This window comes from Poecilia reticulata, linkage group LG20 (genome assembly GCF_000633615.1).
Source record: "Poecilia reticulata strain Guanapo linkage group LG20, Guppy_female_1.0+MT, whole genome shotgun sequence".
NCBI classification, from domain to species: Eukaryota; Metazoa; Chordata; class Actinopteri; order Cyprinodontiformes; family Poeciliidae; genus Poecilia; species Poecilia reticulata.
Window position 1 is genome coordinate 14,302,296 of NC_024350.1, and position 27,854 is coordinate 14,330,149.

General features: G+C 39.0%; 1 protein-coding gene across 2 annotated transcripts; it reads left to right on the forward strand.

The window, feature by feature from the left end:
• drd3 (dopamine receptor D3) lies at window positions 1-26,061 on the forward strand. 2 transcript variants are annotated; one of them, XM_008396333.2, is made up of 8 exons: window positions 1-503; window positions 3,085-3,414; window positions 12,748-12,860; window positions 15,735-15,871; window positions 17,894-18,087; window positions 20,697-20,762; window positions 22,443-22,815; window positions 25,159-26,061. In XM_008396333.2, exons 2-8 carry the CDS (start codon window positions 3,127-3,129, stop codon window positions 25,353-25,355), a joined length of 1,368 nt encoding a protein of 455 aa, XP_008394555.1. In that variant the 5' UTR covers window positions 1-503; window positions 3,085-3,126; the 3' UTR covers window positions 25,356-26,061. The 2 variants fall into 2 exon arrangements, with proteins under 2 accessions (XP_008394555.1, XP_008394556.1); XM_008396334.2 differs by having other exon boundaries at window positions 22,446-22,815.
• The last annotated feature ends 1,793 nt before the right edge of the window (window positions 26,062-27,854 follow it).

Genomic DNA, 27,854 nt, shown 5'->3' on the forward strand with positions numbered 1-27,854 from the left:
TGATTTGCGCCCTGTCTGACTGGTCCTCTCATTTGCTTGTTTAATGAGGCCAACATTAGACCATTTTCGTTTGAACGCCTCTTCCAGCAATGTACGACCCAGGCAGACTGAGGGACATGAAGGCTACTAATCTTGAGCGAGACAATAAATTAGTTTTTCTTTTTTGTTTAAGTAAAAACTGTTCATTTACTTGCACATAATATCTGCGCCTGCTACTCCAGTTACGCGCCTCCACTGCGCCTCCAAAAAAAAAAAAAAAAAAAAAAGGAGCAGAAAGCGTGTGAACAGCTGCCTCAGAAGCTCGGAGAGTTCGGTCGAGATGAAGTAACCAGCTTGGTTTCTCACAAAGCCCCTTTCATTTACATCATCCACCCTGCGCGCAATGGCACGGAGCGCTCCTCCCGCTGGAGATGGAAGCTGTAACCGGACAACTTTTATTTCAGCGCGGATTAAGCGGCTCCACGATGGCATCTGATGAATCCTCCACTGGGAAACGGTAACAGGTATGGAAATGTGTGTGCACTTTTTGTTTGCGTGGGAGGAAAACGCACCAATTACCGCGTCATGAAGCTCTAAAAACGTTTAAGCTATATTCCTCGCTGTTTTGTGTCTCAAGTTGGCTTTGCTACTCAACCATATGAACAAATAATTATCGCTGATTTATTTGACTTCAGCCTTTTGCCAAAGTCAGATTCCAAGTCCCGATTAGGCGCTCCAAATCTCAAAAGTTCATTATTGCGCTTGCAAATTAAGATTTGATCAATCTCGCATACATTTAACCCGGAACAAGCAGATTCTGTCAGCGAGGTTTTGATTGCAAATAAATAACGAAAATAAAATGAACCCAATCCTCTTGCAGCAGTCAGAGTAAATCAACTATGAACTGAGAGGTTTGTCTTTGGGGCTGCAGATTGTTTTATGAACCAAAGGGTAAAGAGGAGCATCATTTTCAGGGGTAAATAAATCCTTTTACTGCTTTCAAATTAAAAATTAATGTCTGTTCATGAGCTTACATTCCATGCATTTTCACTAAAATGATTTATGATTGCCATTTTGTGTAGCTGTCAAACATAATTTTATGTGATAAATTCACCAAAGCACTCCAATTAGGAGATTTGAAACTGATCTGTCTCAGTGTGTCTTAATCTTCCTCGGCTTCTTCAGCTTCTTCAGTAGGCATCAGTGTGATACTAGATCCGTTCAGGAACTGACTGGGATAATAGACTGAGGAAATCTTCAAAAACCTGGGTGCCATCCAGGTCTAAATCCGACCTCTCTCTTTCACTCTCTCTCCGCAGTTCAGGGAGAGAGATTATGGATAAGATGGATCTGCTTGTTTAGTACCTACAGTGTATATATATATATATATATATATATATACGTAATTTTTTGTGGCGGCAAAATTACGTGCTGCAGAAATCCCTGGTTAGTGCAGGTTGTGCTCCGTGTGTAACAATCTCCTGTTTTCCTCTTCCATGTAAGTCTCTGTGTGGACTAGGGAGTAGAGCTTTCATTTAAATGGACGCCCTTTCATTCAAAGGGACATTCAGGCCTGGCAAAAAATTATGAAGGCTTTGTAGGAGAACGTATTATGGTCTCATGAAACCAATCTTGGACATTTGCATCACAATTACATAAGATAAATTTGTGCAACAACAACAGCAAGTATCACAAGAACACCTTACTCTCAGTGGAACACAGTGACAGCTGTATCATGATGAGGGTTTATGTTTCAGTAGATTTTAGTACATTGAACTAAGCTAATTTTCGAAGTGGATGAAGCAAGGTACAGTTCTAAATATTAGTTAGTTTTTACCCAAAACATTCAGGTGTCTGGTAGAATATTTGGGTTAATTTTTTTAAGTGCTACAGCAGTTCAATAGCCTGGACATTACCTTCCTGTGCAATTCCACTTGGACAAAAAAAGAAAAAAACACTCCTCCTTCCAGCAAAGGCTTTCTCCCCTGGACTTGGATTGTCTTCAGTGGATTTATTACCAGGTCAATCAGCGAACAAAAGGAGAAGTTGTGAATGATGACGTTGATTTTCTGTGCTGTTTTAGAATTGTAGTCTTTATGTTGGTTGAGCGATGGCAGCAGAGGAAGTGAACATTCAGTCCGTGTTGTTGAAGCTTCCAAATATAGAATTAACATTAACAGCCGAATAGCTCAGCTCAGAACTTCTCTCTTCGCAGTGGAGGATGGTCATTTACAGCGAAGGCCATTCCCAGTAAGCGAACTGGCACATTACATACATCACGAGCAAACGTTAGCAATTGGCTAAAATTTAAAACCTCAACACTGTCCACGACTCCAGGAAGAAATCGTTTCTCAAAACCAAGAGCCCAGACCCTCTGTGTGAAGCAAATAGGGTAGGGCAATGGACTGGCTCTTTCCGGGAAAGAAGTCTGTGGGAAAGTCTTACCAAGTCACAGTTTGGGAAGCAGGCACAGGTGTGAGCACCGCTGCTAGTCGGATAGTCTGACATTTGGCTTGAGGCCATGCTGGGAGGTTTCGAGAGTAATGAGAGGGAAGAGGAGGAGAACGTGGGACTGGAGCCAACTGGACATCTCAGAGATGCCGTTTAGACTCCTAGACCCACATTAAAATAAATCTCTGGTTTAATAGTTTTACTACACAACATCTGAACTGCAAGGAGGGAAAAATTGGTTTCATATGCAGGACTTTTGCTGCTTTAAGCATTTTTTTCTGCTGTGTCTTTATTTAGGTAAGTGTACCTATTGGAGGCACAAAGGCTGACAGTATTGCCTCCATTCCTCATTCAGCAGGAAAACTGAAACAATGTTGCATGGAAACAGAAGTGATGCACAGAAAATAGCATTTCAGCTGGGATTTCTACCGTTTCATTTTATTTATCAGTTCATCTGACCGCTGTTGCTAAGAGGCAGTTTTCCCAGAAGGTTCTTTGTTCTGTGCTCTCAGCATCAGAGGACAATTATGCTGTACTTACAGTATCTGACTAATGAGCTGTTATATGAAATATATTGTCCATGTTTGCATGGGAATTCAGGCAAAAAAGTGTTTTGTGACACTGAACAATGCTCCTTTTATTTGTCTGGGACAGGTTTGCCAAATATCTCACCTCCCATGTCACCGGGAAAAACCCATGGCGATGTTTAGCAGCGCAGAGCGGCTCTGGAACGAGTCGGACCGCCTCGGATGGGACGAGAAGAACGAGTCGGATGCGTCCGGGAGGGATGAGGGGGAGCTCAACTACTACGCCATGCTGTACTCCCTGCTCATCCTGGCCATCGTGTTTGGGAACGTGTTGGTGTGTCTGGCCGTGTTGAGAGAGCGCTCGCTCCAGACGACCACAAACTACCTGGTGGTCAGCTTGGCTGTGGCTGACCTGCTGGTGGCGTCGCTGGTCATGCCCTGGGCCGTATACCTGGAGGTATGTACCTGGCCTGGTAAATGTGCTTCAGCAAACCTACTGGAGTATTTATGAGCCCAAGCGTCCCTGTGGAGCGGCAAGAGGAAGCATTTGCCCGCTTTCAAATGTCTGCTGTCACTTTGAAAGGTTTCTAATAATAACACAAAATTTGATGTGAAAGTAGCATATTCTAAGTAGAAACAAAGTGTAGATTTTAAATTATATTACTTATCGAGTGAAAAATGCTATCCAGCTCAACCTGACAATGTATCTTAAATTATGAATGAACTGTGATTACCCAACCTTTTTGGTTCAGATGCCATGTTTTTTTTGTTGTTGTTTTTTTAGTTGGCCTGGTTTTATAGTTTCCACATTACTATACTTCATTTTCCTATATGCATGAATACATTTGCGGCTCCTCATTTTCTTGATTAATATTATTATCTCTTAATTTGCTAAATAATTACATAGTGATTTACTGGCTTTGGTGACGTCTTGGTCCTAATTGGCGATGACTAATCAACTGTGAGAGCTTCGGAGAAGTAAATTTTAAATAGAAAACGGCTATTTGTCCTAATTAATCTTTATTTACCAGTTAATTGTTAATTTCCTCAGCACCTCACGTCATGTTATTCGCTGCTTGGCAACCCCGGTTCGTGTGCACCCAAACACAAGCCTCAAGCATCTATTTCAAAGAAAGACTGGACTCTGAAGACGAACTGTCTTACAGTCATGTTTATATTACACAGGCACCCTTGAAGCGACTAATTGTGTTGCTTAAGGATGGACTTGACGGCATGCGGTCTGATAATCATCTGGTTTAAAGTGTGATTATGCTTAGTAAACAGGCACCCCACCGGACAAAGTTTGGTCCACATCTTGAGAAAGTAATTGGTTTTCACAAAAATCCAGCTGCACGTCAACTTCAGGGACACACAGTGAGAAAAGACTGACAAATCAAATTTGATCACCTCCTGTGGACAGTAAATTTAGTTAGGCAAGAACCTTAATTGGGGTCAGTCATGAGCTTTAACTTCCATGTGTGTTATGCTTTCCAGGATTTTATTTTAAATTTTTTTGCATGACTTCCATTTTGGATTGAAAAAGAGTGATGGAAAACATATCAAGCTAAGCACTAAATACCACAAAAAGATCACAAAAGCTGCCAAAGTAAACACCGTCCGCTGTAGGGTGAAAAAGACAGATTGTGTTATTGCGACCGCAGGGTTCCTGGTTAGCTTTTCTAAGACCGTTTCTGCAAGAAATGTGATAATCACTCTCTCCTCTGTGGGCGCGAACAAATCATGCGCCTCCTCCCATGTCACCTTATCCTTGGACGGTTGAGTTAAGCTACGACCTCTACCGTAGTAAAGTGGCTGTATTGGCATCAGGGAGCGAGCGCTCTCCTTCCACAACTCATCCTGAATGATGCTTTCCAGCGCCTGAGAATGTACGATTTGTCTACTGCAACAGCTCTATTTTAAGAGTGGAAGTACAGGGCCTCAGAAAAGTATCCACACCCTTTATATGTGTTCACATTTTGTCATGCCACACCCACAAACATTAGTGTATTTAATTGGGATTTTATGTGAAAGTACTATAAAATTTGTACTTGTACCAGAAAGAAATATGCTTGTTGAAACATGTTTGCTGCGATTAAAGCTGCGTGTCTGTTGTGTGATTTCCTCTTCATAAACAAATCATTTTCCCATTTCTTTAAAAATTATGTCAGATTCATCAAAGGGCATCTCAGAAGAGCATTATTTTTAAGTGTTACTAAAGACTTTCAATTGTTTTATAAAATGAAACAGGCTTTGAAATATAGACTCTCATATTAGATATCTGGTTGTATGTTAGGTTTGAAGGTGAGCCTTTGCCCAAGTCTCGATTCTTTTTGCAGCCTCTAGCAAGTTTTCATACAGCATTGCCCTTCATTTAGCTCCAAACATCCTCCTGTGCACCTTACCTGTTCTTGCAAAATAAATGAATTGTAAAATCACGATGCCGACACCATGACGGGGATGTTGTGTGTTTTACAGTGTTCGTTTTCTGCTGCTCTGTGCCCTATATGGCTTGTGTGAAATTGAACACAGGACTGCTTGGGGCTTCTTTTCAACCGTGATTTTCATCTTGCCACATTTAAGTGAAGTCCACATTTGTGGAGTGAACCATGGTCCTCTTGGCTGCTTCTCTGAATAATCTCTCATTGCCTTTTCTGTCAGTTTAGGTGGACAGACACTTTTGCTAGATTTGCAGTTGAGCCACACTTTACGTTTTCAGATAATAGACTGAACAATGCTCTTTGAGATGTTCCAATTGCGGGACATTTTTTGCTTTAAGCTTCTTCAAAACCTTATGTCTGACCTCGTCTTGTGGTCATCATGATGATGTTTGTTCACTCATGTTCTTTAATAAGCCTTTACACAACTAATAGATATATATTTAGATTTGTCTGTTTACCAATTACAGAAATTCTGAAGGCAACTCTTCATTTTATTAAGGTGACTCAAAGCAAAATGGGGGAGGGTGAATATTTTCACATTTTCACACAAACAATTTGAAAACAAGATATAATTTCCATTCATTCCACTTTGTTATCCACTACTTTGATGTCATTGCACAAACTCTACATAAAATATGTTTCATCTTGCTGTGAGCAATGTGAAAACTTTCAAAGACTCTTCTTCCTTTTATAAATATGAGCCTAAAAGTTAAGTCAGGTTTCATTTTTTTTATACAATTCCTTATTAGTGTTTGATCCATCTTAATTAATCTTAATTTCAATGTCAACCAAAGTCTAACATTAACCAACTATGGCGTTTATGAGTCCACCGTTTGAGCAAGGCTGAGTAATGATGGTGTGCATTGGCAGGACCAGGAGGAGAAAGCTCCACTTCTCAGAAAAGATCTTTGCCGCCTGCAGCAGTTTACTGAAAACAGCACGAACGAGGTGGAAAGTTGCTGAAAAATGTGTTCTGAATGAATGATGAGCACAAAACAAAACTTTTGGGTCACAGACACAGTTTCTGCAACTATTCGGTACGTCATTGTGAAAGGGGCATTGTTCAGGCTGTCTCTCGCTGCATCAGGGGCCAAAGCGACTCATCATTATCTCTAGCTTCAAATAAATTTGGTCTGTAAAACGAAGCAAGACGTTTTATCAAAGCGTTATCAAAGGAAAATATCGTCAATGTGGTGAGCTGTAGTTGTCAAAGACTTGACCTTAATCCCACGGAAAAAAAAAAGGAAAAAAAAAAACCCAATGAAAGAATCTCTGAATTTGTGTGAGGACACAAAAGGGAGAGTGAAAGCTTTTCTGGTGAATGAAATGACTCAGCTTCTTCACATCTTTCATGTCGGACTGATCGATTCTCACCCAGTAATGAGGGAATACTCATTCGCTCAAAAACTTTCCTAACATTTATTTATTCAACAACTTTTCAAAAAAAGTAAGCAGATGCCCAAACATGACATTTGCTTAGATTTGTTTCAGCGAGTTGTTTTTATTTCAATTTTGAAGTTTGTACAAACAGAAAAATCTAGTTTTCTTTTTTTGATTGATTTAATGCTTAAATTACAACCCAAAATCTCTTCATGTGAATGTTTGTTTTGTTTTTTTCCCCCCACCGTGAAATTTACTATCTAACTGCCAGACCACAGTTTCCTTACCTGCTGTGTCTTTATACTGGGACATATTGTGCACCGACTTGCTGACAGCATAGATAACAGGTTCTAATGCGGCCACTGCGAGGCGTCTGCTGATCCTCCGCCATTGGACGCTTATCAAATATGTCCAAAAAGGTTTTTAAGTGTTGTGGCGTAAGATGGAAGGTGACAACCAAGTTATGTATTGTGTACTGCATACTGGTGTTTAGAAATAGATTTAAAACCAAACGTTTTCAGAAAATGTGATGATTTTCAAACTTGTTTTAGGAGAACAGTGTGGAATGCATCAGGTGATGAGACTGCAAAGCTTTGCGAAAACATTTAATGTACCTTGAACTTTTTCACATGTTCCAACATCAAAACCGCAAAGTTTAACATGTTTTGTCAAGATTTTACGGCAGCCCAATACAAAAGACTGAAAAAAATATATAATTTCCTCTATTTTTTTCAACAAATAAAATCAATACCTTCAATACCTCCTCCTAAATGAAAATTTGGTGGAAGTTGACAGTTTAAATGGCTTGTTAAATCTGACCTTTGTGGACAGTTTGGAAGTAGAAAGCAATTATTGAATAAAAGCCATGAAAGGCCCCAGGAAACAAAGCAGACGTGTGGACATCTGGTCAGATGAGACCAAAGTCAACTTGTTTTTGCCTGCATGCACGCGTGACAGACGAACAACACTACACACAATCCTAAACACACCTTTACCAGTGTTGAACATGGTAGTGGCATCATTTTGTGGAAATGGATGTCTTGAAGGGCTGCACAGTGGCGCAGTTGGTAGAGCTGTTGACTTGCAGCAAGAAGGTTCTGGGTTCGATTCCCGGCCCCGGTCTTTCTGCATGGAGTTTGCATGTTCTCCCTGTGCATGCGTGGGTTTTCTCCGGGTACTCCGGTTTCCTCCCGCAGTCCAAAAACATGACTGTCAGGTTAATTGGCCTCTCCAAATTGTCCCTAGGTGTGTGTGTGCGTGGTTGTTTGTCCTGTGTGTCTCTGTGTTGCCTTGCGACAGACTGGCGACCTGTCCAGGGTGTACCCCGCCTCTCGCCCGGAATGTTAGCTGGAGATGGGCACCAGCAACACTCCCAACCCCACTAAGGGACAAGGGTGCAAGAAAATGGATGGATGTCTTGAGAAGGGCAGGGAACATGGTCAGAGTTCATTGAGTGATGGTACCAAATGCAGGACAGTGCAGGATGGAAACAACTTTAGACTGTGGCAGAGGTTTACCTTCCAGCAACACAATGCCACTGTAGCCAGGGCTACAGCAGTTTACTTTAATTCATAGCATGTTCATCAAGAACTCATGTTCTGAAATGCTCAATGAGAAGATTTTTAATTCTCATTGTGCAAAGCTTGTAGAGATTCACTTTAAAAGACTTGAGGCTGTAATTGCAGTGAAAGGTGATTATACAAAGCATTACTCAAAATGGACTGAATGCTACTCTTCACATTTGGGAAAAGATGTCATAAACCACATTCTTTAAGTCTCACTTCACAATATTGCTCTACTTTCTGCTTGTTTGCCACAAAAGGATCCCAGTAAAATACATTTGAGATTGTGGCTGCAATGTGACAACATGTGAAAAAGCTCACTCAGAGAGTGTCAATAGTTTTGCAAGGCTGTATACATGGCATATTTAGCACTTAATTTATATTAACAGATCAAGTGTTTCATTTATTAATTACTAATGGCGTGGCTCTGATTCACGGTCTGAAGGATGAAGAAAAACTGAGAAGAACCCGGACCATGGAAAACCGAGGCAGTGGAGCAGAAACACTGCAAACAAAAAAAGGGACAGGGATTAATATTAAGAGTGCCAGCAGAGCAGCAAATCCAAGGTGTTGCTGAAGCAAGACGAACAGTGTCAATTCCAGCTATGATTTGGCAGCAAGCTAAGTGGAATGCAGGGGCCTTTTGTTAGAGCTTGATTGTAGATTGGCTGCAGCTGGACATCCAGCGTTCACACAGGTGTTTCCACTCCTGCAATTAAGGCACAGTGGGGCAGGAAGTTAAGGCTCCGCTGAACACAAGAGGGAGGAGGCTGTGGTGTGTTTCAGTAAATCAAATTTATATATAGCCTGGGACAAGACAGTGTTTCTTAGGCTCATTTGCAAACAATAATTTGTGTAAGTTGCAGTTTAGTGGCCTTGAATTATGACACGTTTAAAGTTCTGTTAAGAAGCTAAATTTAGCTAACGCTGACAAGGTAGTTTTTGTGCCTTGACTACCCTGTGTTATATATTTTAACTAAACAGAACACTTTCTATTTTTATTTAAATAATTTATTTTTTATATATATATCTCAGGGATTTCAGGAGAGAGTTTATTGTTTGCCACGGCAACACCACCTTGTTAATTGTTTTTATTATTAATGTTCAACTTAATTACTGAAAATCATGGGGCAATGCTTTCATTGAACATTCAGTATTAGTTATCAGCTGAGTTGATCAGACAGAAGGTCAAACTCATCATTTCACGTATTTAGCAAAAAAAAAAAGCGAGAATCTTCATCAGTGCAGACAGAGCGTCTGCATTGTGTGGCATAAGTTTAGATTATGTAATTTTTAGATAGTTGCTTCAACATTTTAGTAGTATTTCTGTTGCTTCTGTAACCATGGTGCACATGTTCAGTATTCATGGCGTCTGTGAACTCTTTCAAATTAATTTCAAAATGAGATGCAAAATGTAATCTCATCTAAGAGGGCTTAGGAGACCAGGAATCAGGAAAGACAATCCTCTTAAGGCTGTGGTTATTTATGTTGTTTATGTACACTTTTCCCACCACACAAGTTTCCATTAATATTTTAACTGCAGTGATATAGAAACAGTCAACTTCTCTAACAGTTACATTTTTTGTGGCTCGTCATCTTTATGTAGTGTGTTGACAACTCTCTTTTGAGCAACTATTTATTAAGCAGTCTTTGTAATGAGTTTGGAGGCCGTACAGTAACGGTCCTTGTTTTTTTGCTTGTCTGTTTGTTTATTATCTTAGAATTTTCCAAAAAACTATTTTTTGGGGTTACCAACTGTAGCCCATAATCTTCTAATTGATTTCTACTTAAAGGGATATTTCAATTGATTTTTCTAACTTTGACTCTTTTTTTTTCTTGAACTAATTGAATACATGCTCTAGCTCACTAGCAGTGTACATATCCTGAAGTACGCTGCTACTTTATTGTGTCTAAACATGTTTTCCAAGTCTAGACCGCTTTGAAAACTGGGAAGATTGGTTGCAAAGAATTATTTAAATTAAATACATTCAACATGTGGTTTTAAATAGGAAAAAGAAAACTTTTTTAAAACTATATATCAGTAATAGTGAAGGCAGAGCCCAAATCTGACCTCATGCAGATTTCGAGAAGCAGTTCACTTCTAAATAATACAAAAACAAAACAAAAAACAAAGAAGAAATAGCTTGAACATACATTTTAGATGAAGGTTCTGCGATTTTCTTTTTTCTATCGTCTCTGTAAGAAGAAACTGAACCATGTCATTGTATCATTTAAACCAACCCTAAAGGACACATTGTCAAAGGAATAGAAATTTGATTGGCAGCTCAGTATCTTGGTAAACCACAAAATTACTTAAAAGTAATGTGAGTGATTGTAATGTACTCTGCACGTCAGATTAAGAAAAAATATCAAACAAGACATAAGAGGATAAAAAATAATAATAATAAAAAATCAGTCAAGCATAGCTAAATCCAGAGTGGGAGCCCCAGATTAAAAACACACTCAGTGACAGTGAGTTACATGGATAGATGGGGAAGGATGTGGCTTACACATCTTTGGGCCTTTTTTACAAACCCCTACACATGGATTGCAAAAATTGAGGGTGCAATTTATAAACTGTGAGAATCGATTTCTGCAAGCTCCATTTTTTTTCCCTGCTGCTGGCAAAAGCTGAGCTTCAAACTCATGAGAGGCAGTAAAGGTACAGCAGCCTGTCTAAGCCTGAACCTAGTAGTTTGTTTTGTTTTTGTTTTTACTGTAGAAATTGGATGTGCAGTAGTTGTGTTTGGAGGCCAGTAAATTCTTTGACAGGTTCTTCTCTGTACTTCATTCACCTCATCTTTAAATATTCAGCAAATTCTTTCTTGTCTGCGCTACATTGGGGAAACATCACAATGAAATTTGAGGTTTTCTGACATGCTGATGTCGTTCCTGCATTTTAATCAGTCAAAAAAAAAAAAAAGTGGAAAAAGGAGGCTCAGATGTTCAGACCCCGTGTGACCTAGTTTTTTTGGTAAACCGCTTGATAAGCAGCGCCATTTTTATTTTTTTTTTCCCCCTCTGTTAGTCTGTTAGAAGAAAATACTTGCACTTACAAATCTTGTGCTGCAAGTAAGGGAGAGATTTCCGAGTATTTACTTTGTTATCTGCACATGATATTTTGGATTGCCACGTGTGCCTGCCACCTCCCCGTACATGGAGCACTGATTCGGAAATGAGGCGACGGCATTTGGATCCCATCTATCTCTGTCAGACAGCTATTACAGACTGGGGATGAGGGAGGTGAGGGTCTTGTACGTTTGGCTTGTTGTTTGTCCCCTTTTATGGAAAGCAATGAGAGCAATTTAAGTCAGTGATGCAACATCTTAGACACTTTTCCTCCTCCAACTTTCTTTTTTTAGGATCAGAGTCATGGCTCAGCTACATATCATGCACTTGGCACTAAAGTGTCATTGCTTTGCAAAAGCATTCATACACCCTTAACATTTTTCACTTAATATCTTAACAATCTTCAGTAGATTTTACTGGGATTTTGTGCCTTAGTGTCTGTAGTGGTGCGTAATATTAAAGTGAAAGGAACAAATGATGATCTGAATGAGCCAGCAATTTCTATTCTGCTCTTTAATCTAACACCACTAAATCAAATACAGTGGAACAAAGTGCTTTCAGAAGTCACCTAATTATGAAATAGAGTGCACCTGTTTGTAATGTAATCTCTGTGTGAATCCAGTTGACGGTTTCAGAGGTTTGAGAACAAAAAGCATAATGAAAACTAAGGAACACAGCAGACAAAAGAGTCAAGATGGGGAGTAGAGGTTAATATTTTAAAAGGCCGACAACCTTAAACATACCACTAAAGATATGTTGATATTTAGATAAAACTATGTCTGTGCTATTTGCCTATTGAGCTCCACGGATGACCTCCATTGAAATCTTGACTGAGGAGTTTGAGTTAGTTTGCAAAGCAGAAAATGAACTAGTTATAGGATTTGCTTCTATGATTGCAGCAAAAGTTTGCTATACAAAATATCGACTCAGAGGGGCTTAATGGTTAATAGTTTTTAATTAAAATGAATACTTTTCAATTACACTTCCTATTCATGCACTATGTTGTGAGGGCCTATCACATACATCATCATTTTGAAATATCCAGTTTGTGTTTGTAATGGGCTTACAACATAAGCCCATATGCAAAGCATAACTTAGCCTAGTTCTTAAGTTGTAATTGAGTAAAAGTGAGACAAAGCACTGCGGCCCTGGCCTGTTTTTCTTCGTGCACTGCTGGTAAAAAAAAAAAAAAAGAAAAACACCTTTTGTGTGCTCAGTTTCCCTTTCCCCTGACCTTCTGTCACTTGCACGACTGAGTGCATTCACCAGTGAGTCACACTTCATGGTGATGGAAAGGAAGAGAAAATGGGCTCTGCTAATCAGCCCGTCTGTCCTGTGCAGGTGGTCGGCGGCGCCTGGCTTTTCAGCAGGCTCTACTGTAACATCTTCGTCACGCTGGATGTCATGATGTGCACTGCCAGCATCCTCAACCTGTGTGCTATCAGCATTGACAGGTGAGTGCGGACCTCCTCGGTGCATCGACTGACTGTGTGTAGCTGCCAATGACGACTCTCAGTCCCCTGGATGTTTTGAAGACTGCTGCTGGGTGGAGACGACGGTTGTGACAATGTTTTCTTTAAACCGCTTGCTTGGCTCATGTGGAGAAAACCGAGCAAGTTTTTCCCCCACTTTAAACGTTCTCATGCAGTTGTTCCAGGGGAATTGTGTTAAAAGTTTGCTGTGGATGTGCACTACATATTTACATTATTTATTTGTTTGGTTTTCTTCTTGTGCAACAATTAATATTTAATATCTCTCCAAGATCTTCGTACTTACAGCCCTGAGGAGGCATCAAAAGTACAGTAGAATTAGTAAAGGTCTACTCACGACCCAGAGGTGCTGAGGGATCTATTTATACAGCTCGTATCAGGGAGCGGGTTAACGGAGCTGCTGAGGAAGATGAATGCTCCCGTGAGACCATATTACAGTTAATGTCCCATTAATCCCAGGTTTTTGCTGTGCATCTGTTAGCTTATGACAATAACCTCCTTCATTACCGATGAATAGTGAGTGCTTGCCTGAGTGTTAAATGTTGTTTAAACTTAAGCGGCTCTTTTCCCCAGGGCAGAACGAATATGCCGCAAGTAGCTTAAAAAAAAAAACAAACACATGCACAAGTTCAAATTGATTGGGAATTTTCTCTAACCCACAAAAGGCTGACAACGACGCACACAGGCTCAAATTTAAACACACACACCCAAACTAATATTTAGTGTAGCGTCTCTGCTCATTTTTCAGGGGAAGTTCGTTCTTTTTATAGCCGTCAGCAGCTTAATCACTATACATTCTACATTCAAGTAGGTTGAGGTCAGGACCACGTTGGAATTGTTTCCAAATCATTTAGCTGCTGATTTGAGATAAAATAAAAAAAATTCAGAGACTCACTTGTGCATCCAACCAAGCACTCATCTTGGTGCTACCACCACCATGCTTGAACCATTTAGCCTTAAAGTCTCCTCCAAACATTCTCCTTGTTCATTTTGCCAAACAGTTCAATATTTCATCTTACAATAAGATATATCTCCAGTAGGTATTTAGCATGCTGGAAAAGGTATTGATTTTTTTTTTTTTGTACTAGTGCATTCCAGAAGAACAGCTTCAACTCAGATCAGCAGCTACATAGTTGAAACTTTAAAAACTATTTCCCTGACACAGGTCTCAGCTGGTGTTGGACTGAATAAAGTATGCTAACATTAAGCTAAAAGACTGGGCTTGATCTCAACCCTGTAGACTAGATTTAAAAGCGGGTTCTTTAAATATTAGTGCTAGTTTATGTTTGTAATTGAGTCTGTGTGTATAATATTGATCCTCTGTGGTGTCTATTAATTCAAGCTTGCTGAACTTGTTTGCTGTAAGGTGTAATGTGGCTCAGCTTGGGATACAGACCTACATTTATGCAAAACCCACCCCTGAAGAATTAAAAAAAGAATAATGGAATATTCTTTTATAATACCTTTCTTTCTTGTAGAAGATTATATACAAACATTTGGACAGGACCTTACTTGCTTCCAAGTAAGGTCCTTGGAAGCAAGTAAGGACCTTGCTTCCAAGGAGCAAGGTCCTTAATTTTAAAAGTTAAAATGTTTCTTAATCTGTATATAAAAAAATAGATCGGTTCCCTTTTTATCATACAGGAATAGTTTTTGAAGTAACATAGGGCAGAATATTGGACAGACTGAGAGGTAATCCATTTACTTTGTGCTGTTTCTCTGTCCACGATCATGTAGTCTCAAACACATAATCTAATCTTTCCAAAAATGGGTCCAGCTGAAGTGTGTCTTCATCGTTTGGTCCAGAAAACGTCTCATCTTGTTCCTCATAGAACAAGATTCCAAAAATACCTGATAACCACAAGTTTAAAGCTCCATTTTAGGGTTTAGCTGACGAATTATTCTTTTAGCTTCTTTTGTTAGGGTAATTGCATATTGTTAGACACCTGCTTTCCTTACAACAAGCTAATTTACACCATAGGGTGTTCTATTGTTATAAAGCCATTTTCTGTGATTGATTACTGTGTGAGTCAGCAGTGCACATAATTATGAAGTTTCGAGTTATTAGGAGCATTTGTTGCCACTGGTCGTGAATAGTATGCCTGCATTACTTTTATTACCCCATTGTTTATTTATATGTTCATAACAATAGGTTCCCTGTGCCCCTTAGACAGAAAATGCACAAAAAAACAGAAATAATGGCAGTTGGAGGTGCAAATGAACTTAGAGCTCAGCAGATCAGCTTATTGTAAACCAAAGAGTGTATTATAATTTACCATTACACTCTTTAACCTGACACAACCTTGGCTTAAATAGAACAAAAGAATAAAATGGAAACTAAGTGGCTTTAACTCTTTGTTTTTTTGTTTTTTCTTTTTTTGCTCAGAGCACATCCGGAGTAATTATTCACATGAGAATAAACAATGGTGGCAGTTATCTGGCTCTAAACAACACAATGCCGCATCCACTTAGGGTTGAAGTCCAGCATAATTGCAGCTTCTTCACCCATTTTTTTATTTTATTTTTTTTACCCTGAGCTCATTATACACTCGTGGCACATAAAGCGAACTGATTAACCATTAAATCAAAGCCATTCTAGAGTTCTTGCTGAATACTCAACTTGTTTCTAAATAGATGTGGTCTAGATTTGAGTCTATCATCCATCCTCTCCGCGCTGATTTCTTGGGATGCAAAAAGTCCCAACGTTTTTCCTCAAGGGCCATTTTATCCTCCTTTTAATTGCTCTCATTTACGGTCCTGTATCAGCGTTTTCAATGCCACATCCTTATCTCCTGCATTCTCACACTTTCAGCTCCTCTGGGTGTTTTTTATGTGCAGGTACACAGCAGTGGTGATGCCCGTCTTGTACAACACAACCCACCGTTCGAGGAAGAGAGTGTTTGTGATGATTGCCACTGTGTGGGTCCTGGCATTCACAGTCTCCTGTCCCCTGCTGTTCGGTTTCAACACAACAGGTCAGGATGACAACAGAATCCTACCTTTGCTTTTATGTCCAGATGTGCCCTAGATACACAGTACACACAGCGGAACAGGATGCAAGGCACAACATGACACTAAGGTTTAAAGTCGGTGTGCTTCTTGTTTAGGGCAGCAGGAGACGTGATACATAAACTTGGACTCATGAGCACAGCAAGGCGAGTTTATTTTTATTGCACAGTCCATAAACAAGCCACTTTAAGGTGCCTTGAAGGAAACCAAAGAAACAAAGGTAAAAAAAAAACCTAGAAGCTTTTCTGCCTCACCTTGTTTAGTTATTGAGAACATAGAGTGAAAGAAAACATATCTCACATCATGAGCTAAATTAGATCAATAATGCCTTACCAAGAGGCCACAGACTGGTGCCAATGGTTCGAATCAGCAATAAATTGTATTTCCAGTTTGTAGACAATCGTGCTCAGAAAAAAAATTTTTATTTTCTTATCATTCCTCTCTGCCTCTTGACTCATTTGAAATGTTATCTGTTGTGTGGATGTCCAACCCAACACAGGCTGCTGGTCCAAAGCAAAGGACTTCTTAGCAGAGCAGACCTTGGGAGTATTGCTCTGTACACTGAACCTACCTCCAGTTCAGGTTCATGCAGAGTTTATTAGGCTCATTTTGGCCCCTTGTTACCAAGAGTCCATGACTTTTTGTCCTACATGAAGACAGTCTTTGGTGAATGAGGCTGGGAAGAGCTAGACTTGATGGCTCAGACCTGGCAATCATCTCCAGAATGTATTTGTCCCAAGATAATATACTGCTTTCTGGAAGCAGTATATTTATGGAACAATGACAACATCTTTAAATCCATCTCTTTACAAGAGAGAGTCAGTTTCATGATCATCTCCTGGTTTTGGACTCGTTTTAGTTGATCTGCAGCTGTCAAATTAATTTTTACAAGGATCAGCACAAAAAGCATTACAATAATCTAAAATATCCACCAGTTATTTGGTCTCGTATCTATATAATTATTATACCATGATTCAACGATTCAATAATTATACATTGTTTTGCTTGCATAGTGAATTGAATGAGCTGGGGTGATGCAGTCAAGAAGAAATATAACATTGTCTGTCATCAGCATAGCGACTGTGGCTCTGTAGGTAGAGTAGTTGTCTTTTGATCGGAAGGTTGTGGGTTCGATTCCAGCTTCCTCCTGCCTGGGTGAATGTGACTCTAGTGCTAGAGTCCAAACAAACAGGATCTGTACTAGTTTAGCACAGTAGCTGTGTGCTGCTCTGAGACTTACTAATGCTTAGTAACTGTGTCTTAGCAAATCATCCCTGCAATTTAAAACCACTGCAGTTTCAGATATTCTGTGTGGTTGAAACTCTGTATGAAAAGTAGTTAGCAGTTATGTTTATTAGAAAGAGATGTTTGTGCATTAACTCCCTGTTCCATAATTTTTTGCCAAAATATCTGATTATTTACGAGCCTGTAATTTGTTAAGGCTTTGGATTCTGTCTTCTTTAAAGGATTGGAGTTGTGATTAGCCTTGTCTACCCTCTGTGAAAGCGTGTTGACCTTTGTCTCAAAAACATGACTGCAGATGGTGGTTTTGATGTTAAATAAGAAGGGTCAGTTACAAGATTATGTGTCCACATTGCTGACAGGATTTAATACGGTGTTAATGTCATGCAACTAAAGACATGATTAGGAGTCAAAGAAAGTGGAGGAAGAACTGATCAACCTCTAAATTGTTTTTCCGAATCTGAGGGTCTGATGAAATAACCCCAGCTTCAGGAAAACAGGAACACAGCAGCTAATTTCCTCAGAGCTGACACTGGCAAGAACGTTTAGTAAAATGACTATCAATTTAGCTCATTTGAAGAGAGCTATTTTAATAATTATCTCTTGTAGAACAAGCACTGAAGCACAATCTGTCATTTCACCTCTGCATAACATAGTAAAACGGCATTATCAAAACCTCCACACTCCTTTTTAACATGTTTTCACATTTTGACCTCAAACACTGTCATTTTACTTTTGTACCACAGATGACCCTTTGGTGTGCTCCATTTCTAATCCGGACTTTGTGATTTACTCATCCGTGGTGTCCTTTTACCTGCCGTTCATCGTCACTCTGCTGGTCTACATCCGCATCTACGTCTTCCTCAGGATGAGACGGAAAAGGATTGCCTTTGGACAGGCCAGCGGAAAAGTACAGCCTGGCTCTACTCAGCCTTCAATGGTAAGTTCAAAACATCCTTTTCCCTTTGGTTTTCTTTTTTTTAGGGAACTTGTGTCTTTTGCAGAACTTTAGAATGATGACATTTTGGAAGAAGCTGAATAAAGTACTCATAAATAAATATTAAGTTAATAGCAAGGGAATAGAGTTTGCTGTTAGTCCTGTTTTGTCAAGTCGTGATTAAATAAGTCTTTGACTTCTGACTTTGTGAAAAGGAGCCTCAGAGCCATTTCAGACAAAGTTCACTCATTAATGTTTTAATTCACTCATTAACCTTGATTTTTATTCATCAACCACTGATAACTTATTAAAATACCTTATTCATTAATAACTAAAATATGCAACTGGAGACCTTTTTATCTCTGAACATCAGTCACTTTTACAAATTTTGTCTTCCGACTCAGTGTCTGTTTGGTATTGAACTAATTTTTGCAGTTGGGTGATAAGATGCATTTCTATTCTATCCTATTTTATTCTATTGTAATAAAAGAATAAATAATATAGATGATTTTATACTATATTGCAGGGCTTTTCAGTGTCCTGCGCTCATCTGGCTTGTATTTAGATATTTATGTATTAAACCCCTAATATATTAAATATAGTATGGAAAACAGAAAATATGGAAGTAAAAAATTAACAGAATACTCATTATATACTGTCAAAATAAAATGTAATTTAATCTAATAATTGTCACACTGTGTCCTTTTTCAATGTAAACTAATGAACCGACACCATCCATGCTCCTCTTTAAACCTTAAAAAGCTAATTTTATGAAGGGTGATAAAACGAACGCTATTAGAAATCATAAAAACCCACAGTGTTAAAGTTCTTGGTCTGCAAGAAAAAAAAAGTTTTTGAAATCTACAGATAAAAGGGTTCAAAAGCAATGTCAAGTATATTTGTGCAGCATAAAATTATCCGGGTGACATCAGGCTGCTGTAATTTTGTGTGAGGCGGCTTTGTAAGTGTAAGCGAAGTGCAGCAGAGTGTTCAGAGGAACAGGGGTTAGAGAGGAAATGTAAATGTAAAGCACAGTTTATGCACACTGGACACGGCTGTCTGTCCAAATAAAGCTCCGCTTAATTAAATTGACTCGTCAAGTTAAAAATAGTGTGCTTAATCAAGAAGGATGTGACAATGTGCCGACTTCTGTCTTTGAACTAATTCACAGTATAGTGTGCACACTAATCAGGCACATTAAAAACAGTAATTTAATGGTCTGCTCACAATGTTTGTTTGATTAAAATAAAATGAAAAATTGGAAAATCTAGAAGATCTGAGTCATTTCAGGTAAACTGTGATGATTGAACAATGCTGACGTTGGCATGCAACTCGTATTTTTCAAATGGACTATTTTTTCTCAATGGACTGCTGAGGTAGCAATTTCAGTTGCTTACTTCAATGTCTTGTTACTTCACCTAAAAGATTAAAAAGAATAAAATGTCGTTTTATGAATTTATCAAGTTAATTTAAAGTGAAAGCAAGAAAACTTGAATTTTGTCATTATTCTGCTAATAAAGCCACAGACTTTCTGGACAAAAGACATTTAAAGATTAAAAAAAGTTGCTTTACTTAAATCATATATATATACATATATTTAAAAAAAAACCTATTTCTGATATAGCTTTTTTTGATATGAGTGCAGTTTTGCTTAAGAGTTTAGTACAACACTAATTGATAAGACAATCAAAAGTATTAAAATATGTTCAAATCTGTATAGTTATATTTATCAAATCATTTATCTGCAGCACAATTACAATTTTTACTCAAGAAAACCCTCCCCCACAAGAATATTCCTAAGAAATCAGCATATTTTCACTGTTGATCAATAGCAGGAAATTTAATTAACATCTTGAACTTAAAAAGATTATGAAAATATGTAAATGTGTGTCCTGCATAAGGACGTTGTTTTTCTTGTATTTTTCATTCACATAAGTTTGGTAGCATAAAAACGACGTAATATAAATAAATAAAAACTGCAGTGAAATCAAGATTGTGTTGTTCCTCTCAGAGGACGCTTTTTTTTTTAGGTCAATCAATTTTTTTGTTAAGACTGGAACAAAATTCTGTGACGGTGATTATTAAAAAACTGAAGAACCATTGTCTGTTTAATTCGAAATAGTTATTGTTTAGTTTTTAGGTAAATGCAACATTCTTGTTATTTTTCAATAAATGTAGAGTTTAAAATATTGCTTGTTTGCTATATGTGGATCTTGTACTTTTGTTATGCGTTGTTGCTCTTTTTGTTGTTTACTTTCTTAAATAAACCAAAAAAAACTAATAATTAAGCAGATTATAAATCCTTCTAGTTGGGATTTAAGTCTTTATCTTCTCAGCATACTAAATAGTGCAAATCATCAAGTTTGTCATGAGCTCTAATTGAGTTGGCTCAAGAGTCAGCCTGCGTGAAAACACACCCGACAGGAAACCTAATTTCCTTGATTTGTTTTGTCCCTGTCATGAATTCCAATAAAACTGTCCTCTGAAATGAGGCAAGCTGAATCAGAGGGTTTTGTGCAAATGCAAGAAAACAGTTCTGTCCGTAGACTGATGGAGTTTTGTATGTTCGTCTCAAACTATTTTCTATATTTGCCTTCTTTCTGTTTTCTTAGGAGACATGTCTGCAGGAAGAGACTCCCAGGGCAAAACATGACTTATCGCCTATAAGGATTAAAGTGGTGAGTGATATTTTTAGGTAGAGATCAAATGCAACCAATTGAATCTTGTTAGTGACAGTGCCGGTGTTGTAACCTGGTGCTTCAGTTTTTATCGTTTCCTCTATTTTTTTTTCCATTCCATTGAGTGGTTACAAACCCAGAGGTCAAAGAAGGAGTCTAAAATTGCGATTCTAAAGCGTGACTTGTTTCTTGACGTCATCTGGTCGCTTGTCAGCTATAAGCAAAGTCTGTGGGTGACGCACTGCAGCACCTGCACAACCTGCAGGCTGCTCGACAGCTGAACAAATAACAATCTCACTTTGCTCAGCGGAAAACACGAGATCAGATAAATCGGAATATGGCGCAAAATGTTTTGGTTTTTGGCCACACAGCTTGAAGCCTGTTAATCAGTATTATTACTCATGAAGGAAAAAGCTCCTTTGAAACTGCTGGTGAAGATTTAGTTGTATGAGAGGTTTATGAACCATGATGCCAGATTGAATGACTGTATTCACTAATACACACAATACACTTCCTGATGTGTGCTGCGGTATGAAAAGCTTGGAGCCTCTCTGAAGAGCATGAATGTGCTGCAAGGTTACATTTTTAAAAAAATCCCTATTCACCACTTTGTTGGCTTAGTGAAGTAGCACTTACCTGCTAGTGTTTTCCACATGAACCTAAAGAGGACAAGCTAATGGTTTCAATTGGCTCCACATTCGAGGTTTGAGGAAACCAGGAATGAAAGGCTGCAGAGTGCAATTGATCAAAGATAAAAGCTGAAATAATTATGATTTTTTTTTTCAAACTCAGGGCATTAAGCATTGCTGTAAGCACAATTTAAAACAGAATTTCATTTATTTACATTTAAACAAGTAGCTAATGTTACAGTTGCATCTCAATAGATTAGAATGTCATAGAAAAGTTAATTTATTTGTCTAATTCGGCTCAATAAATGAGCCTCATAAATCACACAGCTTCATTAGACTCAAGGTGATATATTTCAAGTGCTTGTTTCTGTTCGTTTGGATTATCATAGCTCGCAGGTAATGACAATTAGAATATCACGGGAGACCAATTAAAAAGATGTTAATAATACAGAAATGTCATCCTCCTTAAATGTCCCTGAGCCACTTGCATGAATTCGTCAATCAATGCGAGGCGGTGTGGAGGGAATCAGGATGTGACTCTGCTGAGGTGTTCAGGAAGCCCAGGTTGCTTTAATAACGACCTTCATTACCTTGTCTGGGACTTAGATCAAGTTAATTTGCTGGCCAATCAATGGCAGTGATACCATCAGATGAGAAACAACTACTTTTGTCAGAGTTGGCATGTGCCAATATTGCTGAAAAATGAAATCTATTAAAGTTTAACTTTCCAAAATAAAACAAACAAACAAAAAAACACTTTCCTTTAAACAGAAAAACTTGATTCACTGAAAATTGTTCAGGCCTCTTTTTTTTCAGCCACGCTAAGAGACTTTTGTTGTTTTTTCTGATGTCAAAATGACTTGTTAAAAGGAAAACTACAGATGTAACGAATGACCTGGAAATATCTGTGTGTGATGGATCTTGATGCTGCGACTGTCACGTTTGGGGTTTGAAGAAGCTTGAAGTTTGTGACTTATTTGCAGATGGTTTGGTGCAGCTCAAGCAATCAGCTAAATATCCACACTGACTGGTAATCCTTTGTTCACCTCAGCAGAGTGTGGAACCGTCGGGGCCGTCGAAGCCCAATCTGCTCTCGGGCTGCCTGTGGCGCAAACGCCCCAAGACCGGACCGGTGGAGAACTCCATGCTGCCCCCGGTGGACACGCAGAACTACTGCAGCATCAGCCACGCCTCCTGTGGACGCACCGAGTTGGACCTGGAGCAGAACCAAGTGGGGCAGGACGCAGAGGACAATGACCAGACGGAGCTTCCTCCTGTCAGGATGGGCTGCGAGGTGAAGGATCTGTCAAACGGACGGACGCACACGTCACTGCGGCCGATGTCTCATTCTCAGACCAGCCAGCGATTCAGGACCATGCACGCACGGGAAAAAAAGGCAACTCAGATGTTGGCTATTGTGCTTGGTGAGTCAAGCCTCTCATAATACGGATTAAACAAGGCACCCAGAATGTAAATGTCAAAAGAACAAATCACGGAGACACTTCTGTTAAAGTGGCCCTGTTCTTTAATCCACTTCCGGCTCCTTTCACATTTTCCCAATGAACTTTTCTGCCACGTTTATACCTGACCACGCAAGCTCTTCTTTTATCATGACAGCAATATGGCATTTGCTTAATTTGTGTGCCTGGGCCACACTTCTTGCAGTAAAAGCTTAAATGTCACAGAGAGGTCACCCTGGCCGCAGGTTTGCAGTGTGTGCAGCCCCTGACACCTCGTCCACACACCTCACTGACCAGCCAAGTTACTTTAGGCTCGGTCCAGTTAGCTCTGGGACTGCAAATGTCTGACAAAACTCGAATCAGTGATGCTTGATTACATTACACTGGTGTCTGTAATGAGAGCCCTGCGCATACACAGACGAAGATCTCGGTCTCAGCGACCTCGACACATTTTCCCTGTAGTCTTCAGAATCGAGTTATATAGAGCCTAAACTACAGTTTCTCCACAGCCTTTATCTTTTATTGTGTGTACATCACTAACTACATCAAAAACAACATTGATTTTTAATTTTAAAAAATCAAACCTGTTCTTTCTACATGGAAAATCCAAAAAAAACCCTAACCCTAACCCTAACCCTAACCCTAACCCTACCCTAACCCCTTACCCTAACCCTAACCAAAAAAAAGTGCCTGAGTTGCAAAAATATTCATATTTTTGCAACTCAGGCACTTTTTTTTCCCATTTGGCACATTACAACCTCAAACTTTAATGTATTTTTTTTACAGATTGTATGCAATAGACATAGACAGAGTACTGCATTATTGTGAAGAGAAAGAAAACTGATACTTGGGTTTGGAAGAGCTTTTACAAATGACAGACTGTATGGTCTGGGAAGCAACTGGGAAACAATTACAGCTCTAACTCTTTTGGGTTCGTCTCTACCAAAATAGCTCAACCTCAGCCACATTGGATGGACTCTTCTGTGACTTTTCAATTATTGCCTCAGATCATCAGTTCTATTTAGCTCTGCACTTTGGGCCACTATAACACATGAATATGCTTCGGTCTGAAGCTGGAGCAGGGATGCAGTGACAGTGGCACTCAAAGAGAAGAGCTGCAGACAGATTTAAACCACTGCATTGCATGTTTTTATCATCCATCTGAAATAGTCCCTGTCTAAGTCTGTCCCTGTCTAAGTCCTTTGCAGTCTGTAGCAAGTTATTTTACAGGATTGTCCTGCCTTCAGTCCCCTTTATCTTCTGACCAATCGTCAGTTTCAATATCTTTATGGAAACGACCCGTATAGCATAAATGTGCCAACACATTTCATGGAAGGTTGGTCTGTTCAGGATGATTAGTTATTATATTTTAGTCTTTTATCAAGGGAGCTTCAGAGTAAAGCGTTCTGGAAACAAAATGCCAAATATCTGTGGACGTAATGTGACAAAAAGTAAAAATGTCCAATGAGTATAAGTCAGCTTACAATGAAGTATTGATCACTAAACAGTGGAAGTAGAAGATGGCTTTGTATTTAGGAAAATACCAAAAAACTGCCAATTATTTGTCGGATGAAAACATATCAAGATATACCAGCCTGCTTTAATCATAGGAGATGAAAACACAGTGTCATCAGAATACAATGACATAAAATATTGGAAAAGAAATTTGTGCTTATTTGCATGCAGCTGGTGGAACTGAAGCACTGATCACAACAAATGTTCCTGTTTCACTTTGGGTTGATGTTCAAAAAAGCCAAAGCCAAAAGTTAAGCTTTAGGTATTGAAAGGTGCATCTCTAACAGTGCAGCATGTTGGATTATTTCTTGAAGTGTAGCCCTACAACTGGAAAACATAATTTCCGGTTAAAACGCATCGTTGCAACATTGGCAGGTTGTAATCCCCAGATCCAAATTCTGACTTCCTCAACAAATCAACCACAGCGCAAATTAATTTTCCTAATATTCTGTCTTATTTAAATACAAAAGTGGTGTATTTTCTGAATTGTCTGTCTTCCTCCGGCATCTAAATATGTTAAGCTACTCTATGGTTACTGATGTCTTTTGGAGTCGCTAGTCTGGGAAAGTAAGGAACCATGTACTGAGATCATAATTAATTAATCATTCTGTTTTCTCTCTCCTTTTCCTCATTTTCATTTCAATCCCCTACAACTAACTCCACAAACCCTTTCTCCTCGTTCCATATTCTTGGTTTTCAACCCGTTTTTTTCCCCCACCACTTTCGTTCTGCTCGCCCTCTCGACTGCCTGTTGTTCTTCCTCCACGCCGCTCCACTGTCTTCCTGCTTCAGGGGTGTTCCTCATCTGCTGGCTGCCTTTTTTTGTGACGCACATTCTGAACACCCACTGCCGGACGTGCTATGTGCCTCCTGAACTATACAGTGCTTTTACCTGGCTGGGATACGTGAACAGCGCCCTCAACCCTGTCATTTACACCACCTTCAACATCGAGTTCAGACGGGCGTTCATCAAAATCCTCAGCTGCTGAACGGAGGGCGGGGCGGGGGGGGAAACATGTCAGGAGATTAAAATGGAAATCAGACTGCTTGTGCAATAACTCAGGCATTGCACATTTGGTAAAACTGTGACCCCAAGAAAGAAGTCGGTGGAGGAAAGCGTACAGGAGGATGAAGGATGCGGGGAGCAATAAATGCATATAAAAGTCTTTTTTTCTAACAAAGCTGGGATTTGATTTTTAACAGTATTATTGCTCATACAATACTATTATTGTTCAAGCACACTGTTTGGAGAACAGCACAAGGTATTCTTTTTTTTATTTCTTATGTTTTGGGGATTTGTATTGTACGATATATGTACTTCTTCATTGGCACAGCTCCTCAGTTCATGACTTTGGGTCGATATGAATCTAAAACCTCTTAGGAGTCCAAATGGAGCTTTAAGGCTGATAAATGGATGTGCGGGCCTCTTCATCCGAAGGCCCTCTGCCTCTGCATCGCGTGGATGAACTGACGCTACTCGCCTCTCCTGTTTGCCCCCTCCTTCATCTCCGCGACCTTCAGGTACTCGACAGCGCATACACAAATCAAAATTCACAACTACGTATTAGAAGTGTGCCCAAGGGATCGAGCTGGTCCCTGCCAAGACGCAAAGTCGTTCTGGAGGTTTTCATATGTATTGATGTGCAGCTGTTGTGCTCGGTGTGGATTCATTTGAATAAAAAAAAGTGAAACTTGGGTGTAAAAACCTTTTTTATTTTATTCCAAGAGGACTACATTAAATGGCAATCTCGTCAGTGATTTAGAACAGCCTGCCAGCTGCTCACGTTGGACTGCAAACCTTGAGCATATGTGTTGTGGACAAAATAGCCCAGGCAATGCATTGTAAATAAAATAAAATAGAAAAAAGTGTCATTAAAAAATAATTTGTAACCTAGAGTTGGACGTGCAATCTGAGTTCTACTTATTTCTGAAGACAGGAAAATATATTGCAGAACTAAACGAAAATTAAAGAAATTAGTCATAGAAGCATTTCCTTCTTAACACGAAAGCAGTTAAAATTAAAAAAGAAAATAGCATAAAGTGTTACCTTTCAAATGTAAGATTTTATAAATATAAGATTTGTTTATGCTCTAGAAATGCCGGCAGTAAACATCTTGTGAATGACCAGAATCGACACAAACAAGAAAGTTTCAAGTTATTCCATTGGCTTCAGTAACAAGTAATGTCAAGTGGGTTAGAAAGTATTTAAATATGGACCCTGAAACATATTTATAAAATCTCATGGACTTGATCACACTAGATGCATAAAAACTGAAAGTGAAACTGATGGTATGGCCTACTGTCTTATTAATTTGGGCAATTAGTCAACCCCGGGGGAGCATTCTTAGAGAATTAAAATTAGATAAATATATATAATGACAAAAGCATCGTATCCTTTCTTATCTGATTAGAACATTGTGAATCCCACACCTTTGATCCCAGTACACATGCAATGTTCAGAACAGAGACACATCAAATGCAACCAACATACTTCAAAGATATGACTGGATACTCCAAAAAAAATCACCCTCTGACCCATTTGCTACGTGTTTCTAAAAAATCCCAGGATACATGGCAAGATAAAAAGCAACATCATCAATTACTAGGATCATTTTTTCATACCTGGAATGGTGGATAATTGGTGGACATTTTTTTTTTGTATTTTATTGAGTTTTTTTCTTCATTCCATTAACTATTTACTGTACATGTGCAACAAATAACGAGATAGCGTACCAACAAATGGAACAGGACAAAATATTGAATCCAATTATCTTCCCAATATCAACATTTGCAACATCATCATTGCAACAGAATGTAATATTTTATTAGATGTATTTCTGGTGTTATACATTCTAATAAAATATTCATGACATTGTTGAGTTGGATGTTCTCTAATTGCCCCTAATGCACACAATATGGATATTTCTATTGATTAAGTACTAAAGCTGCCAAAAAATAAACTGTAATGTTGGAAAAGGAAGAAATGAGTAATATGTATGTAAATCATAGTGGATATTGTCATAGCAACATTTGCCGGTCACATCACTGCACTCTACCACAATGTCTTTGTAAATCCCTATTTAAAAAAATGACAAACTTTTATAATTTGAACTCTATATATATAATGTTACTTTGATAGAAAAGTCTGTTCAGTAAGAAGAATCAAAGCCAGGAGCTTCTGTCTGAGGCCGAAAAGAAATGCACAGATGGAGCCAGATCACTTATGTCGGCAGGAAAGAAATGTGGAAGATAAATTGTGGAGGCTGTGTGAGGTGGAGCCGCCTCCTTTGGCCATACATCTCCTTATTTTGTAGTTAGAGGCAAACACCTGCTCCCCTGACAGTTTGTGCCTTTGCGTAGACTCAGCCTCGTTCAGCTGGAAGTGCTTATGAAGACGGCACACCTTGTGCGCATTTCTGCGTATCCCTCCACGCTTGATGTTATTTATGGACGCATGCTGTAATGTGAACGGAGCATTCCGGTTGTGA

Coding starts and splice junctions, on each gene's coding strand:
- drd3 (XM_008396333.2), top strand. CDS start 3,127: ATGGCGATGTTTAGCAGCGCAGAGCGGCTCTGGAACGAGTCGGACCGC. Junction 12,861..15,734: donor TGTGCTATCAGCATTGACAG/GTGAGTGCGGAC, acceptor TTTTATGTGCAG/GTACACAGCAGTGGTGATGC. Junction 18,088..20,696: donor GCTCTACTCAGCCTTCAATG/GTAAGTTCAAAA, acceptor CTGTTTTCTTAG/GAGACATGTCTGCAGGAAGA.